The sequence below is a fragment of the Geotrypetes seraphini genome, chromosome 15 (assembly GCF_902459505.1).
Source record: "Geotrypetes seraphini chromosome 15, aGeoSer1.1, whole genome shotgun sequence".
In the NCBI taxonomy this organism is placed as follows: Eukaryota; Metazoa; Chordata; class Amphibia; order Gymnophiona; family Dermophiidae; genus Geotrypetes; species Geotrypetes seraphini.
In genome coordinates, this window is record NC_047098.1 from 43,332,973 (window position 1) to 43,348,897 (window position 15,925).

Here is a 15,925-nt window from a genome sequence, read left to right on the forward strand (position 1 = left end):
AACTGGAGACCACGCACTCCTCCGTCGGGCGGGAAGGCACTCGCGCATGTGCGGTGCGGCCAACTAGAACTTTCTAGTTAAAAAGGTCCGTACCGGGGCTCCGTCGGTGACGTCACCCATACGTTAAGAATATCTGCCTGCTGTCCCTGGATAACACCTGTTACGGTAAGTAACTGTGCTTTGTAGGCATCTGTAAATAAAAAAAGTTTTAAAGTTTATTTTAAATCTGTCAGTGTGGGTCTCTTCACGTAAATGCAGGGGTAATGAGTTCTAGAGAATTGGTGCTGTAACAGAGAATATTTTTTCCTGATGGAGTCATAGAATGTATGTCACAGTGAAGGAATATTTAGGAGATGTTGATTACTGGAATGAAAGATTCTTGGAGAGCATTAGGGGATGAGAAGTCTCTCAATGAAGGATGGGGTGTGTGTGATTTTAGTTTTAAATGTAAGTAGTAGAATTTTATAAGCGATTCTGTGTGTGATTGGTAGCTAGTGTGATTTTATCAGTAGAAGCATAACATGGTCAAATTTTTTAGCTTTGTATATTTTACTGCAGTGTTTTGAATAATTTGTAATCTCCTTCGTTCTTTTTGGGTAATGCCTTGATACAGGGAGTTACAATAATCAAGTTGTGAGATCACCAGGGAGAGTAATAAAATGTTAAGAAATGATGGCTCTAAGAAGCTTGTAACACTTTTCTTAACTACTGAGCTAACTTGTTGCTGAAAACTCAAATTTGTCATCGATGATACCATTGCCCTAAGATATTAATTAGAATCTCTGTTGCAGGTCTCTTATCTGATGTGTATTTGAATTGTCAATCTTGTGGTCTCTTCTCCCTTTATTGTAGTCCTTTTAAACTGTAGCAATTCAATTTGTTGCCATTGTGTTTTTGTTTTTTTTGTTTTTTTTACTGGAGGGGTTGTATTAGAAAATATAAGTTAATATGATAAGTTTCCTTCCTGCAGTTGGCAACAGGGTACTTCCTTCCTGTTGTTGCGCTTTGTTCTACTTTAAATGTAAACAACAAATAAGAAGCTAAATGACTAGGGGATTCAGTATAGTCTTGCAGAATTGATTCAAACTCAATTAAAATGTTGTCTATAGCTGTATAGTGTGTCAAGTGGGTTTTTAACAGTATTCTAATCTAAATGAATACATTTTTGATTTTCATAGTGTTTTTGACTTATTTTCATTGTTGCATCACATGATGCTTGTACCTAGTTTCAGGTGTGTCGTCAGCTGTATAAGTCCTTATTATGATTTCTCCTTTAAGGCCTTTTTTACTTCCTGGGCTCTATTGTAAACTTCAGCCAGGATCCCGATGTGCACTTCAAATATATTCAGGCTGCCTGCAAAACTGGCCAAATTAAGGAGGTGGAAAGAATCTGTCGAGAAAGTAACTGCTATGATCCTGAGCGTGTGAAAAATTTCCTGAAGGTAAATAATGAAAGCAAAGTTCTTGAAACCCCCCTCTCCCAGATATTTAGAAAAGGATTTGTATGTCAGTAAATTCACTTAATATTGTAATGAATTATTTCCATTACCTTATAATGAGAGTAAATCTAGATGTGGTCCATATTTTAATGGTTGTGCCTGTTGATGTTTGAAGGTGGAACTTGAATATGACATGATGTCTCATTACTGAAGCATAAAATCTTACTGTGCACGTTTATCAATAGTTCTGATCTACTCAGTTTTCCTATTTCAGATGAAAAGGGGCATTAACACATTTGAAACCTTAGGCTTCAGTATTATCTACTGTCTATGCATCTTTCACAAGCACAAAACATTCTGGCTCGAAATTCTTAATGCATTCTATTAGCAAATTTTAAATATCATTGGGGATATTGGTGGTGGATGTGATTTGTCTAGGGAGAAAGTGTATGTAAAAGCTTCCTCTCTTCCAACCCATGTCTATCATGTTCCCTTCTTTCCCCATGTGCAGCATCTTTCCTTCCTTCCCTCCCCCACTCATAACTCCCTTTTCCTAAGGCATTGAGTCAACGGATCATGGCAGCAGCAGCATCGATTCCTATATGCTGCTTACCTCTATCTTGAAAGCCTCTCTGCTGCAGAGGCAAGGCTTCTGGGTTAGTGGCAGGTAATGTGTGGGAATCTCTGCTGCTGCTGCCAAGACCCATTGAAGCCTTCTGATTGCTGCATGTTGATCTGAGATGCGCCTGTTAGGATCATGTAAAGGGAACTGCTGTGATAAGATTCTGTGAGAAAATACAGAGCATGATTTTTTGGTTTTGGTTGGATGGAGCTTACCCAATGAAAGCCAAGATGTAGAGTACACCCAAATAGTGGCAACGCCAACGACCAAAAAAGGAACTGTATGTGGCTAAGACTATAATCCTGAGGGTTTCGCCTATCTTTCATTTGAAATTTGTACTAGTGCTTGGTGCGTTTCATCAGTGCTTATCTGTATTCATTTATTTAGTCTTATGTTGTGTCACTGGGCAGAATATAACTTTCAAACATTAACAGATGCTCACATAATGGAAACTGAAAATGTAAAGGCAGACTTTTTTGAGCAGACACGTTTTGGACCCAAGAAAGTGGGAGTTGTTCAAAGCCACCTGCCATAGAGTGGAGGAGTAGCCTAGTGATTAGTGCAGCAGCCTGGGGAACTGGGTTTGATTCCCAGTTCAGTTACTTAATCTTCCATTGCCCCAGGTACAAAATTAAGTTATCGGTACTTAATATGTAAACTGCTTTGATTATAGCCACAGAAAGGCAGTAGATCACATCCCATTCCCTTTCCATAGTTGTACATCAGTAGGGAGTTCAGACAATGGACTTGGGAATCCAGCCAGAATGCCAAAGTACCTCTGTTCTTAAGCTGCAAAAGAGCCAAAATCAGCAGGTCTAGATGCTCTGCTTCAGAAGTGGCTTCAAGCAAGCTTGCTTGTATGTCTTCCCTCTGTGGCCACTGTTGAGTTGGCTGTAGCAGAAGATAGTATTTCATCCCAATCTGGTAGTTGTAATAGCTCCAAATTGGCCAAGGCATCCTTTGTATTCAGATCTAGTTTGGCTGCATATATATAAACTGAGACAGCCGCAGATTGGAGTCTTTTTGGGCAAGAGCCAATAGTAATGCACATCGCATCTCCCTTTTGTCTTATAGTTTGGCCACTGAACGGTTCAGTTTGAGGTGCAAAAGCAATTTGGAAGCTTATTGCAATGCTTTTGCAGGACAGAAAGTGTTGTACCTCTTTGACCTATGCTAGAGTTTGGAGAAACTTCTAAGTGTGGTGCTTGGCAAGACAGTTGATTTTCATATGTCAGTGGCTCAGTTTTTTTTTTTTTTTTTTTTTAGGATAGTTTGAGGAAAGGTCTGGCTTTGTCTTTGCCAGTACAGGTGGTAGCATTAACTTGTTACAAACAGAAATCGGTATTAATGATGGGTCTTTTAATTGTCTTGTGTGTTGTGGAAATAAAAACAGAATTATATTCTACTATTTCAAAATCTCTCTCTATTTAGATAAAGATATAGATAGATATAGAGATATATCAGTTACATCAATAAAATTAGCAGAGCATCTTTAAGATTGATCTAATAACACAAATCTTCCTAGATTCAATCAACCCTTACATCAATGAAATGCCTAGACATAAAGATATGTCTTCAATAATTTCCTGAAACTAAGCATTTTCTCACAGAAACGGAAGTTTCCAGGAATACCATTCCATAAAATCAGATTGGCAATAGAGAGAGAATTTGCTATATTCACATAATGCGCATTACCCCTTATTCTGACATCCAATAGTTCCTTAGCAACAGCAGCAGATGAATTCAGAGACTAGTGGGATAGTGCACATCTTCCAGCAGGTGGAGATACATAATTGATTTTCAGGTGCTCCTCTTGGACGGAACCTCTCCTGGCTAATCAGTATGCTCTTATCTCCAGCAGGCGGATGGTTGCCATTCCTCTAGCTGCTGTTGCAAGCCCCTCTTATCTGTACCCTTCTCTTCCACTGCCAATTCCAGACTCCTTCCCTTTTTTCTTGCGGCACCGTATGCCTGGAATAGGCTGCCTGAATCAATACGTCGTGCTTCATCCCTGGCAGTGTTCAAATACAAGCTAAAGGCCCACTTTTGTGAAACTGCTTTCAACTCTTAAATCCCAGTCAATGCCGTCAGATACCTATACCCACTGTATCATTTCCTCTACCATAATCTTCCCAACTCTGTAATATCCTGCCTAAATTAGATTGTAAGCTCTTCTGAGCAGAGACTGTCTATTGTATGTTAAAATGTACAGTGCTGCGTACGCCTTTTCAGTGCTCTAGAAATAATAAGTAGTAGTAGTAGCTCCTGGCTTTACTGGCTAAAAAGTGCATCTCACTTCTGTTGCTACAGCTTCAGTTAGTGCAGGGGTGTCTGACTGAGCAATGCTGACTTTGGGGGTTGCACCTAGGCCCCCAGTCTTTTCCCCACTCTCCCTCCAGTTATTGAGGGATTTCCTTCAGTCTCTGTGCCTTTTTCTTTTTTTCCAGTTGCTTTCTGTAAAAAAAAACCAAAAAAACCCCAGAGACCATTTGGAGGGATTAGTGCTCTCACTATCCTTCCCAGATCAGCTGCAACTGCTAGCCCTAACAAGAGTGATGGTGCTGGCCGCTTCTGACGGTGGCTCACTTCCTCAGCACCTCAGCACCTCCTGCACAAGCCTCACTGCACTCTTAATACTCTAAGTTATTTTAAAATTTGTTTTACCTTTGTTTTAACTTTTTAACCTTTACTTGTTTATTCAGCCTGCTTCAAATCTCTGCCGCCGCACAGCGGCGGCGCGCCCGACGTCTCCCACACCAGGTCAGCTGATGCAATATTTAACCAGCTCATTTGCGGCGCACGCCGAAGGAGCACGCATAAGGAGCAGGTTCTGCTCCTTAGTGCGCTCCTTCGTGCGCATTCTGAGGGCCACCCCATTTTCCCTAACCCTAACTCCTCTCCTCCAAATACTGATTCTTTAATCAATAAACTCTGGACTATAATATTAATCTTTTTCATTTTATATCTCTTTTCTTTCACTTCCTTTGATTTAAATTTTCCATTTCAAAACAATATGACTACTAACTTGTCCACTAATATAATACCAACCCATTGGGGCCATCGCCCGCCAAAAAATAAAACACAATTCCCTGATTACACCTCTCTTTTAGAAATTCCATTCTCCTTTTTTTCACACACAACCAAAAACACTCAGAATGAATTAAGATGTGGACTCATTAACGCGAGATCTATCAAATCTAAATACCATCTTCTAAAAGATAAAATCCTTCAAAACAATCTGCACATTCTTTTCATTACTGAAACATGGCTCGCCGATGGTGAGGAAGCATACTTGTCCTATTGCTGTCCCTCAAATTATGATTATCTTTTCAACCACCGCTATAACCGCAAAGGTGGTGGGTTAGCAGTTATTTTTCAAAATAACCTACTAAACCTTTACGATCATTCCGCCAAGGATGCCACTATTGAATACCTACATCTTAAATGTATCTCCAACAATAAACTTGATTTTTTATTACTTTATGTGCCCCCTCCCTTAGGTCAAAATAAATTTGCTCTTCTTCAAGACATCTTGACAGATTTTTGTTCATCAACAACCATTCCTTTCATTTTAGGAGATTTCAATATTCACTTTGATAATACCGCAGATTCATATACTAAAGATCTACTGAATACTTTAATCCCACTAAACTTATTCCCAAAAATAGATGAACCAACACACAACGCAAATCACACAATTGACATGATCTTCACCCCTCAATCTCATTATCTCAATTTTTCCGATCTAACTATCTCTCCTGTCCCTTGGTCAGACCACTATTTCATTTCTTTTGCTATGACATTAAGTAAATTAAGATTATCCCAATTACCACCCAAAATAAAAACTATTTCCTGTCGAGACTATTCAAAACTGGATAACATAGACATTACTTCTACTATTGATTCATCTATTCTTACTCCCTCTTCTATCTCTTTAGAAAACATTTTAATTACTTGGAATCAATCTTTGCTATCTATGTTAGATAATAATGCCCCTCTAATTACAAAATCCATTTCAATCCGAAAACTGTCAAATCCCTGGTTTTCAAGCGAACTACACACGATAAAACGTCAATTACGTTCATTGGAAAGAAAATGGAGACACAACAAAACTCTATCAAATCTCCAAATTTATAAGGATAATATTATATATTACAAGGATAAAATTAATAATGCAAAAAAGACATATTATTCCAACAAAATTGACAAAGCCAAAAATTCTTCTTCACTATTCAATATTTTAAAAACAATAGATTCAAAAAACAAAATAAATACTACTAGCCATAATTCTACATTAACAGCACAAGATCTCTCTAACGCCTTCATCCAAAAAATTAATAACATTCGAAATTCCTTTACTACAAATACAAATAGTAATACGACTAACATAGACCAAATTAAATCTGTCCCTATAGCAAGATGCTCAAATTTCAAAATCCCTTCCATTACAGACATAGAATCTCTGTTTCAACAAATTAATCTAAAAAATTCTGGTTCTGAGATCATCCCACCTTACTATTTAAAAAAATATATCTCTCATTTTGGACCATTCATTCACTCAATAATTCAGAAGAGTCTAATGACAGCGACCGTTCCCCCTCTTTGGAAAACTGCAACCATCACTCCTATCATCAAAGATCATAATATCAGCATAAATGATCCAACTAATTATCGGCCAATAGCTAATCTGCCTTTCTTGGGAAAACTTACAGAGAAACTCATATTTAATCAACTCTCTGATTTTATAGAGAGCACTAATGCACTGCATCCAAACCAAACAGGGTTTAGAAAATTCCATAACACAGAATATTCTCTAATAGGGCTAATTTCAAATATTCAATACCATTTAGACCATCACAAATCCGTCATCCTTTTTTCTTTAGATATTTCAGCAGCGTTCGACACCATAGATCATGACTTACTGTTACAAAGACTAGAATCCATAGGCATAACAGATAATGTCCTAAATTGGTTTACTTCATATCTCGCCGATCGCACTTCCTCTGTTAAATTTAAAAATGAAATGTCTATAACTCATTCTTCCACATTTGGTATCCCTCAAGGATCCATTTTATCTCCTCTTCTGTTTAATATATTTCTTTCTCCACTGTTAAGCATTTGTCAATCTATAGGCTTTACCCCATTTGCATATGCTGATGACGTTCAACTTATACATCCCTTAGATCCTAAATGTAATAATGAAATCAAATCCATTAATCACAAATTAGAAATAATTCATTCTTGGCTTAACACAAACAAATTGGCTCTTAACATAAAGAAGACGAAAGCCGTGTTATTTACTTGGAGGAACGATATATCTTTGTCAATCCCATTCATTCTTAATAACACCACACTAAATTTAGTTCCTTCAGTTAAGATTCTTGGCGTACTAATTGATGAAAAATTCACTTATCACGAGCATATTTCTCTTACTGTTAAAAACTGTTTTTATAAATTGCGCCGTATTAGATCAATATCCAAATTTCTGACCCCTAAATCTATCACAATACTAATTCATTCATTAGTAATATCGAAACTTGATTACTGCAATTCTCTCTTTCTTAACATATCATTAAAAGAAAAAAGGAGATTACAATTGATTCAAAATACTGCAATAAAATTAATATACAATGCAAAGAAATATGATCATGTTTCTCCGTTGTTAATAGATTCTCATTGGCTACCTATTAGCCATAGAATCACATTTAAAATAATTCTACTTATCTTTAAAACTTTAGCATGCGGTGAACCTCAATTCATATCTAGACTCTTGATACCTTATAATTCACAACGCTCACTTCGTTCCTCCAACCAGAATCTTCTTTCAGTACCTTCCCTAAAAATCATTGGTACAAGAAGGGCCAACATTTTTTCAGTGACAGGCCCCCTATGGTGGAATGCCCTTCCCCAATACATTCGTAATGAAAAAGATATTTTAATATTTAAAAAACTTTTAAAATCTTATTTATTTAGAGATGCTTTTAATGTTTAAAGTATAGTAAATTTAAAACTGCTGAGGTTATTACTCCCCTTTACCTATTGTCATTTCCTTTATTCTACCCCAAACAAAAATTGTAACTTTTATCTTTTCCTTCCCAACTGTATGTTTGTTCAAGTTAAATGTTCTTTTGTTAAATTGTTAATCCCTTTTTACTTGATAAATTTTGCTATGTACATCGCTTAGTGATTATAATAGGTGATTAATCAAATTGTGTTAATAAACTTGATAAACTTGATAGATCCAGGAGAATGAATGGGCACTATCTCAAGAGGCTTTCCAACTCGTAGTTCAGAAATGGGGCTTTCCGGAGTTGGATCTCATGGTGTTAGCTCGCAATGCAAAACTTCCTCTGTTCAGCAGATGCAGAGAACAGAATTCCAAATGGGTGGATGCACTGGCTGTCCTGTGGCCTCCGGGAAGGCTTCTGTATAGTTTTATTTTTCCCCCCTGTCCGTTTTTCCCACCTGATGGTAGGTTGGGTGTTGCATCACGGTTCCCGCTTTTGAGTTTCAGTGATCTTGGTGGCTCCAGACTGGCCTCACCATCCATGGTATACGGATCTGATGGGCCTGGTAATGGGGATCCCTTCCAGTTACGCCAGACTTGCTCACACAGGGTCCAATTCGGATGGAAGATCTCTCCCGCTTTGGTCTTACGGCTTGGCTCTTGAGCAGTCGAGGCTGAGGCGTAAGGGTTTTTCAGAGCCAGTGATTTCCACCCTTCTACAAGCAAAGAAAAGGTCTACGTCCACGGCTTATGCTAGGATTTGGCTTGTCTTCGATTCTTAGTGTAGACAGCAGGGTGTTTCTCCTTTCAGGCTTCTGTCTCGCATCCTTGACTTTTTGCAGGATGGCATCTCTAAAGGGTTGGCATACAATTCCCTTTAGGTTTAAGTGGCGGCTATTGCCTGTTACACAGGCAGGGTATCGTGCTCTTCTTTGGCTTCACAGACAGAAGTGATGAGGTTCCTGAAGGGGGTGCAACACATTCGCCTGCCTTTGCAGAAACCCTGTCCGGATTGGAGTCTTAGGTTGGTGCTTGGTAGGTTGCAAAGGACTCCTTTTGAACCTTTACTCTCTGCCACCCTCAAAGATGTCACTTTGAAAACAGTGTTTCTGGTAGCTGTCGGAGTTGCAGACTCTATTTTTCAGAGATCCTTTTTCTTCATTTTTCGGCTGCCGGAGTATTGGTTAGGATGGTCCAGTCATTTCTTCTGAAGGTAGTGTCACTGTTTCATGTAAATCACTCTTTTCCTTCCCTCTTTCAGGGTCATGATTCCCTTCTTTGCAGCTTCTAGATGTGCGCAGAATGCTCTTACACTATCTCCAGGTTACTAATGACTTTAAGCATTCTGATCACCTGTTTGTCTTGTTTTTGGGACACAAGAGGGGCATGCCAGCTTCAAAGGCTTCGGTGGCCTGATGGGTCATTGAGGCCATTGATTCTGCTTACTTGTCGGCGGGAAAGCCATTGCCAGCGAATCTGCATGCTCATTTGACCAGGGCAATGGTGACTTCATAGGCTGAGTCCAGGGGATTCTGCTTGGAGGAAATTTGTAAGGCTTCGACATGGTCATCTTCGAATAAATTCTCTAAGCATTACTATTTGGATGTGGCAGTGTGTGGGGAGGCTTCCTTTGGCGCTTCAGTCATTGCAGAGGCGGCTTTCACTTCACAACGTGAATCTCTGGATTCATCTGCTACTGTTGCTAAGGAAGGAAAAATTATGTCTTACCTGTTAATTTTCTTTCCTTTAGACACAGCAGATGCATCTGAATTGGCTACAGAATTCTTCTCTTAACCTTCAAAACCCGTTTAGGTAATCAGCCAGAATTCATCGATAAACGCCTCATTTCATATAGCCCATCCAGATCTCTCCGTTCTGCAGCCCAAAACCTACTTAATATTCCATCTTTAAAACATATCAATACTTTGAGATCTAATAATTTTTCAGTTACTGCTCCTTCCCTTTGGAACTCCATTCCCAATTACATAAGGGAAGAAACTTTGATAGGTCCTTAAGTCAAAGTTGAAAACTTTCTTATTCTTTTTTTTTTTTATAAATCTTTATTCATTTTTAAACTTTCAACAAGTGTACAAAATAGAACCATACTTTCTTATTCTTAGATGCTTTTGAAACATAACTGCCCTCGTAAGGGCAAAATCTCACTGTTGTTCTTAGTTCAACCCTCTTTCCCAATGTTTTTTCTTATTCGTTCTTTCCTTTACATATTGTAGTTCTTCCCTTTTTACCATCTTGTTTTTGTTTTGTTTTTTTACTTTTGTATGTCTAATGTACGTGTTTTGTTACTAATCAATCCCCTGTAATGATATGTATTTTGTTTTTAATTCTCTGTTTTGTATTATTGTGCGCTGATTATTTTGTTGTAAATTGCTTTGAATTTTGGATTAAGCAGTATAAGAAATTTGTAATAAACCTTGAAACCATGATTCAGAGCCCTCCCCAGTCTGGATATCTGTTGTTGATTCCCTCTTGGGTAGTTTCATAGTTCTTGTTCTTGTTATGGTTGATAGTTAGCTACTCTTTGATTTTGGTTTTGTTTCTGGGAAATAAGTTTTTTTTGTATGCAGTTTTGTGGTTCCTAATGCTTGGGCAAGGAATGATACTAATTGGCCAGGCACCTGAAAATCAGTTCTCTTATCTCCACCTGCTGGTAGATGTGCGCTATCCCATTAGTCTCTGGATTCATCTGTTGTGTCTAAAGGAAAGAAAATTAACAGATAAAGACACAATTTTTCCTTCCCAGATCTCAATGTATGCTCTGGCTTATAAATCTGTAAAAAGTCCAAAGTGGGTTACTGTTGCAAAGCAAAACATTGCCGAGGCTATTTCAATAATTTAATCAGTTAATTGAGATTATCCTCTTTTTCCATGGTAATAGTTTATTTCCTGATGTATAGGCCTTTACTTTTTTTGTGTGTTTGTTAGAACAACTTGTCTGTTTAGTTATTTGCCCCCTCACCCCATTGAGTTAAATTGTGGAGTGCAGCTGTCCTGGCTCTATCAGAACTCTAGGCAGGCATCACTGACATGTGCAAGATATGAATAAAAGTACGTTTTTTTCCCTTCACTTTTCTCCTTCTTTAAACCCTTACCCCATCTCCAGGTGGCACCAGGAAAATTGCTAGTTCTGATGACCAGGAAGGAATGCTTGATTTCAAGATGTTAGCTTACCCTAGCAGCTGCTGTGTTGCCTCTGCAGCAGACCTGGTCTCTGGGAAATAAAAATAAATCTTTTGCACTACAGCCTGAGCCAGAGGACAAAGCCAGTTTGTCTCTCTGTGGTGGTTTTAACTTGTTTCTAGAGAACAATTTTGGACCACATAAGTTAACATTTTGGTAAAATTCAAAGGCTTGAGTCTGCTGCTATAACAAAATTAATTTTATTTCCCTCTTATTGCAGGAAGCTAAGCTTACAGACCAGCTGCCCTTAATTATTGTATGTGATCGCTTTGACTTTGTCCATGACCTGGTGCTTTACTTGTACAGAAACAACCTTCAAAAATACATTGAGATTTATGTGCAGAAGGTAAGTGTAAACTGGCATCATGAAACAGTGAGCAAATGCTTTTCCATATGAATAGAATTTTTGTCATATGGAACAGAATTTAACCATACAAAAAAACCTTGTATTCAATATGTTAAGAACAGTCCACACAAATACTGAGATATCATATACATGCCTGCTGAATATAGTTTTATTTTTTAACCTGGCTGGTTCCTACTCTTTTAGTATTCATGTTGTGCTAGAGCAGATCTCTTAATGGGACTGTGGTGCCATACCCTATATAGGTGTGCTCCCATCTCTCTTGCTGATGTTGTTGGGTTGGTGTTTTTTAATCCTTCATTTCACCAATGTAAATTAATCATCATGGTGATGGTCCTTAGTCAAGAGGTATGTCATGTCTGAGTTCAAGAAAGTCATCTTTATTCTAAATATTTCTAGTAGGTTTCACTGTTGAGCAATTTATTTATTTAAGACATTTTTAATCTGCCTTTATCCAAGGAGGCTCACCGTATCATATACAAATTTCAGGGTCTGAACATCTTAAAAATCACATACATCAGCAAAAATCATGATTATATCATCTCAGCTTATAAATTACATCTCAACCGCCCATCTACTACATTACTTCAATAAAGCCAGGATAGCATCGGTGCTTTCTCTGTCTGCCAGGCCCAAAGAGCATACAGGCTCAAAAATTTCATCCAGGTGTCCTGTAAAGTTAGGCAAGAATGGCCAAGAAGGGCAGCCACTCTAGGCACCAAGTTGGGGGAGAGGGATGGAATAAAGGGTAATACCATGCTATTTTTTTATTTGTCTAGCGCATGAGTATGTATCAAAAATAATCGTTCCAGAAGTGCCACCCTGTTTCATAACCATGCACAGCAGGCATTGCTTCCACTGGGTCATAGGGCTAGTCATCTTTTTAAACAAATGCATTGTGGTTTTGTAGCTTAGAACTACTTTTTATCTTAACAGTTGCTTTTAGATAATGGCAATAATTTTAGGGTTCAGAGCTCCCTGTGTTTTGTCCTTTTGTTTCTATAGGTAAATCCAAGCCGTCTGCCAGTGGTGATTGGGGGATTACTGGATGTAGATTGTTCTGAAGATGTAATAAAAAGCCTAATTCTTGTTGTGAGGGGTCAGTTTTCAACTGATGAACTTGTGGCTGAAGTAGAAAAAAGGAATAGGTAGGCTTTTAGTTATGTTAAATCTTATTTATGTTAAAATCTTTTTATTGAACAGAATATAAACCACTCCAATAAAACAAAGGAAGGAATTGTATGCTTTGAGCCTTACTAAGTATAAGGGATTGTACCAGAATTCGAAATGATGAGACGTCGAAGTAAGCTCTGATGGACCGAAGCTTCCAGATGGTTAGAAAAGTCTTTCTCACTCTCTGGAAGCTTCGATCCATCAGAGCTTACTTCGATGTCTCATCATTTCGAATTCTGGTACAATCCCTTATACTGAGTCAATTTGATTTTTCTAACATCGCCTACTTGGCACTCCCCCAGAAGAATATACGGCGATTGCAACTAGTACAAAATGCAGCGGTTAGACTTCTTTGTGGACTAAAGAAATTTGATCACATAACACCTTCCTACCGACTTCTACATTAGCTGCCGATGGAGGCACGTATGAAATTCAAATTTGGTTGTTTTTGCTTCAAGGTACTTTGTGGCTTAGCCCCTAAATATATAACAGACCTTTTCTCTTTCATAGCCAACAGACACAAGCGAAGCTCTCACCCAAACTTTGTTTCCCCATCGGTTAGAGGTTGTAAATTTAAAAGTCATCACCAATATCTTTTCTCACATCAAGCAGCACTATGGGGTAAAGACCTAGAACAATTACTCGTGCCTACTACCTATAGGGAATTCAGGAAACGCCTAAAAACGCATTTGTTCCTGAAATACTTAGAAAACCAACCTATACAATCTTAGTCCTCAACAAACGATCTCTTGAACTATCAATCACTAAGTCTGTACTTTGTTTATTCCATTCAATCTGTAACATTTCTAATCATTGTAAACCGCATAGAACTTTACGGTCCTGCGGTATATAAATTGTTGTTATTATTATTAACATCTACTCATCTAAACCTCATCTCTTAATACTGCAACATGACAAATATACGTAAAGACTGGCAGTGAGGAGAAAACACATGAAATTCAACAAACGATAGGTAGGTTTTTATTTAAATGATATTAAAGCATCAACTTCTCTGTTTATGGAAATCCTTTCTTTCTGATCTTAACTCATAAGGAGAGATTTCAGTTGAGTGTTCTTTCTCTATGAATAGGTACAACAAAATCAGCCACGCATGGGTGATATCTTTATGGTATGAGATCAGATTTGCTCTCTGAGTCTGAAAGTCTCAAGATCCTTGGCATGCCTGAGTGCTGCTTCCTGTGTGACCATTGTTCTTCCCCCCTCAGACTACGTCACATTCTTGTTAAAGCAGTAATGGATTTGAGTATGCAAACTTTTTTTTTTTTCTTCTCATTAAAACAAAACGGCATGGAAAGGAAAATAGATGGCCCTTGAAGGCTAATGATTCCTCAAAAGGCCCCAGCCCAAAGGATCCTGAAACAATTCTACTGGATATTTTATATCTAGGTACTATACTTGAAAAATAAATAAATAAAATAAAACCAACCACTTGAAGTGTTAATAGTATCATGTGGCAAGAGGGACATTTCTTGGCCTCAGGGAAGCTGTCTTCTCTATGCCTACATCCATTTTGTGTTGTAGATTGTCTCTTAAAACTAATGTCTCATGGAACCCCTGTCACAGCTCAGGTGGATAAACCAGTCTTAAATATCTTGATCTTCACATATCCTACACAGATCATAACTCTCTCATTGAGCCTGGCACATATCATTAGGGGTGCATCTTCTGATTGGCACTGCCACTGGTGTATCCTGATTGTCATATTGGTTATATATGCTTACCTCTGGAGCTGACAATCCACCATAAGGGACTAGTGTTTCCTTCAGCATTTAGGTGAGCTTAGCATCCTTCATAGCTTATGGTTTCATATAATATAGCTGCTGGTGCAGTGACTGAGTAAAACATTGCATAGTATTGTGCCATCGGCATTGTCACTCGGCAATCATGACCCAACTGACATAACTACAGACAAACTTCATGTTGTCATGGTTTTTCCACTTTACAATCCTCTCATGCTACCACCAGAAAATTCACAAGCATAATTGCTCCTCTTTACTTGGTTTTCTACTCCAGCCTGATGCAATCATGCCATTTGACTGATTATAATAGGTGTCACTGACAAGTTATTTAATAAATGTTATTCTGAGAGATGCTATTCCTGAGGAAAGAATTAACACCCATTAAAAAAGGGAACTGGCTAAGTCTCCTTATTTTTGTATGCAGGGCAGCTGACAATATTTTGTCCTGAGCTTTGGGACCAAAGTTACTTGAACAATCCTCCCACATTGCAAAGATCCCATTTATTCTCACCAATCTAAGGCATACTTTCCACAGTAGATATCTCCAGGTAGACCCTCTAACTCCCATATCGTAGGATAAATTTTTTTCCACATTCTTTTCCTTGGCATCACCATAGACGGGTTCCTTAAGGTAATTGGTCTGAGAAAACCTTGATTAGTACTTATCCCATAGATTTGGTCAACTTCTTTATTAACTGTTCCAGCAAGGTTAGACCAAATATCCAGTGCCTTAGTTTTGATGAAATACCTCCATGACCACAGTCCCATCTTCCTTTGACTTTAAATGTTACATAGTACCCAATTTCAAACCACTTTGCTATTTGAACATGTATAAAATTCTCACTGAGATACAAATCTTGTTAAAGTGGAGTCTGTCATGTACACTTCAAGAAGTGATACTGCATATTTCTATAAAGGAGGAACCTGCAACTTCCATGTATTGACAGTGTCCCATAAATGTAGTATAGCCTTGAGTCTTCAAGCGAATGTGACACATTGAGTAAGACCTGGTTATCTCTGGATATGTTGCTTCATTTTCTTAATGAAGTTATGTTGAATATTTACCCTAACAGTAAGAAGGAAATAATGGGAGTGGTTTGTGTCTTAGGTTGAAACTATTGCTACCCTGGCTGGAATCTAGAATTCATGAGGGATGTGAGGAACCAGCTACCCATAATGCACTGGCCAAAATCTACATTGATAGCAACAACAACCCAGAAAGATTTCTCCGTGAGAACCCCTATTATGACAGCCGAGTGGTTGGGAAGTACTGTGAAAAGAGAGACCCACATCTGGCATGTGTGGCTTATGAGCGGGGCCAGTGTGATATGGAACTTATCAATGTAAGTATATTCTGTATTG

At 38.2% G+C, this 15,925-nt stretch overlaps 1 protein-coding gene across 1 annotated transcript in view; it reads left to right on the forward strand.

Annotated features, from left to right (window-relative positions):
* CLTC (clathrin heavy chain) overlaps positions 1-15,925 on the forward strand; it is a 210,295-nt gene that overhangs the window by 145,970 nt on the left and 48,400 nt on the right. The window contains exons 14-17 of the mRNA XM_033921311.1: positions 1,279-1,442; positions 11,487-11,612; positions 12,636-12,778; positions 15,672-15,906. Of these exons, the coding sequence (XP_033777202.1) occupies positions 1,279-1,442; positions 11,487-11,612; positions 12,636-12,778; positions 15,672-15,906 (668 nt within the window). The remainder of the gene's footprint in view (positions 1-1,278; positions 1,443-11,486; positions 11,613-12,635; positions 12,779-15,671; positions 15,907-15,925) is intronic.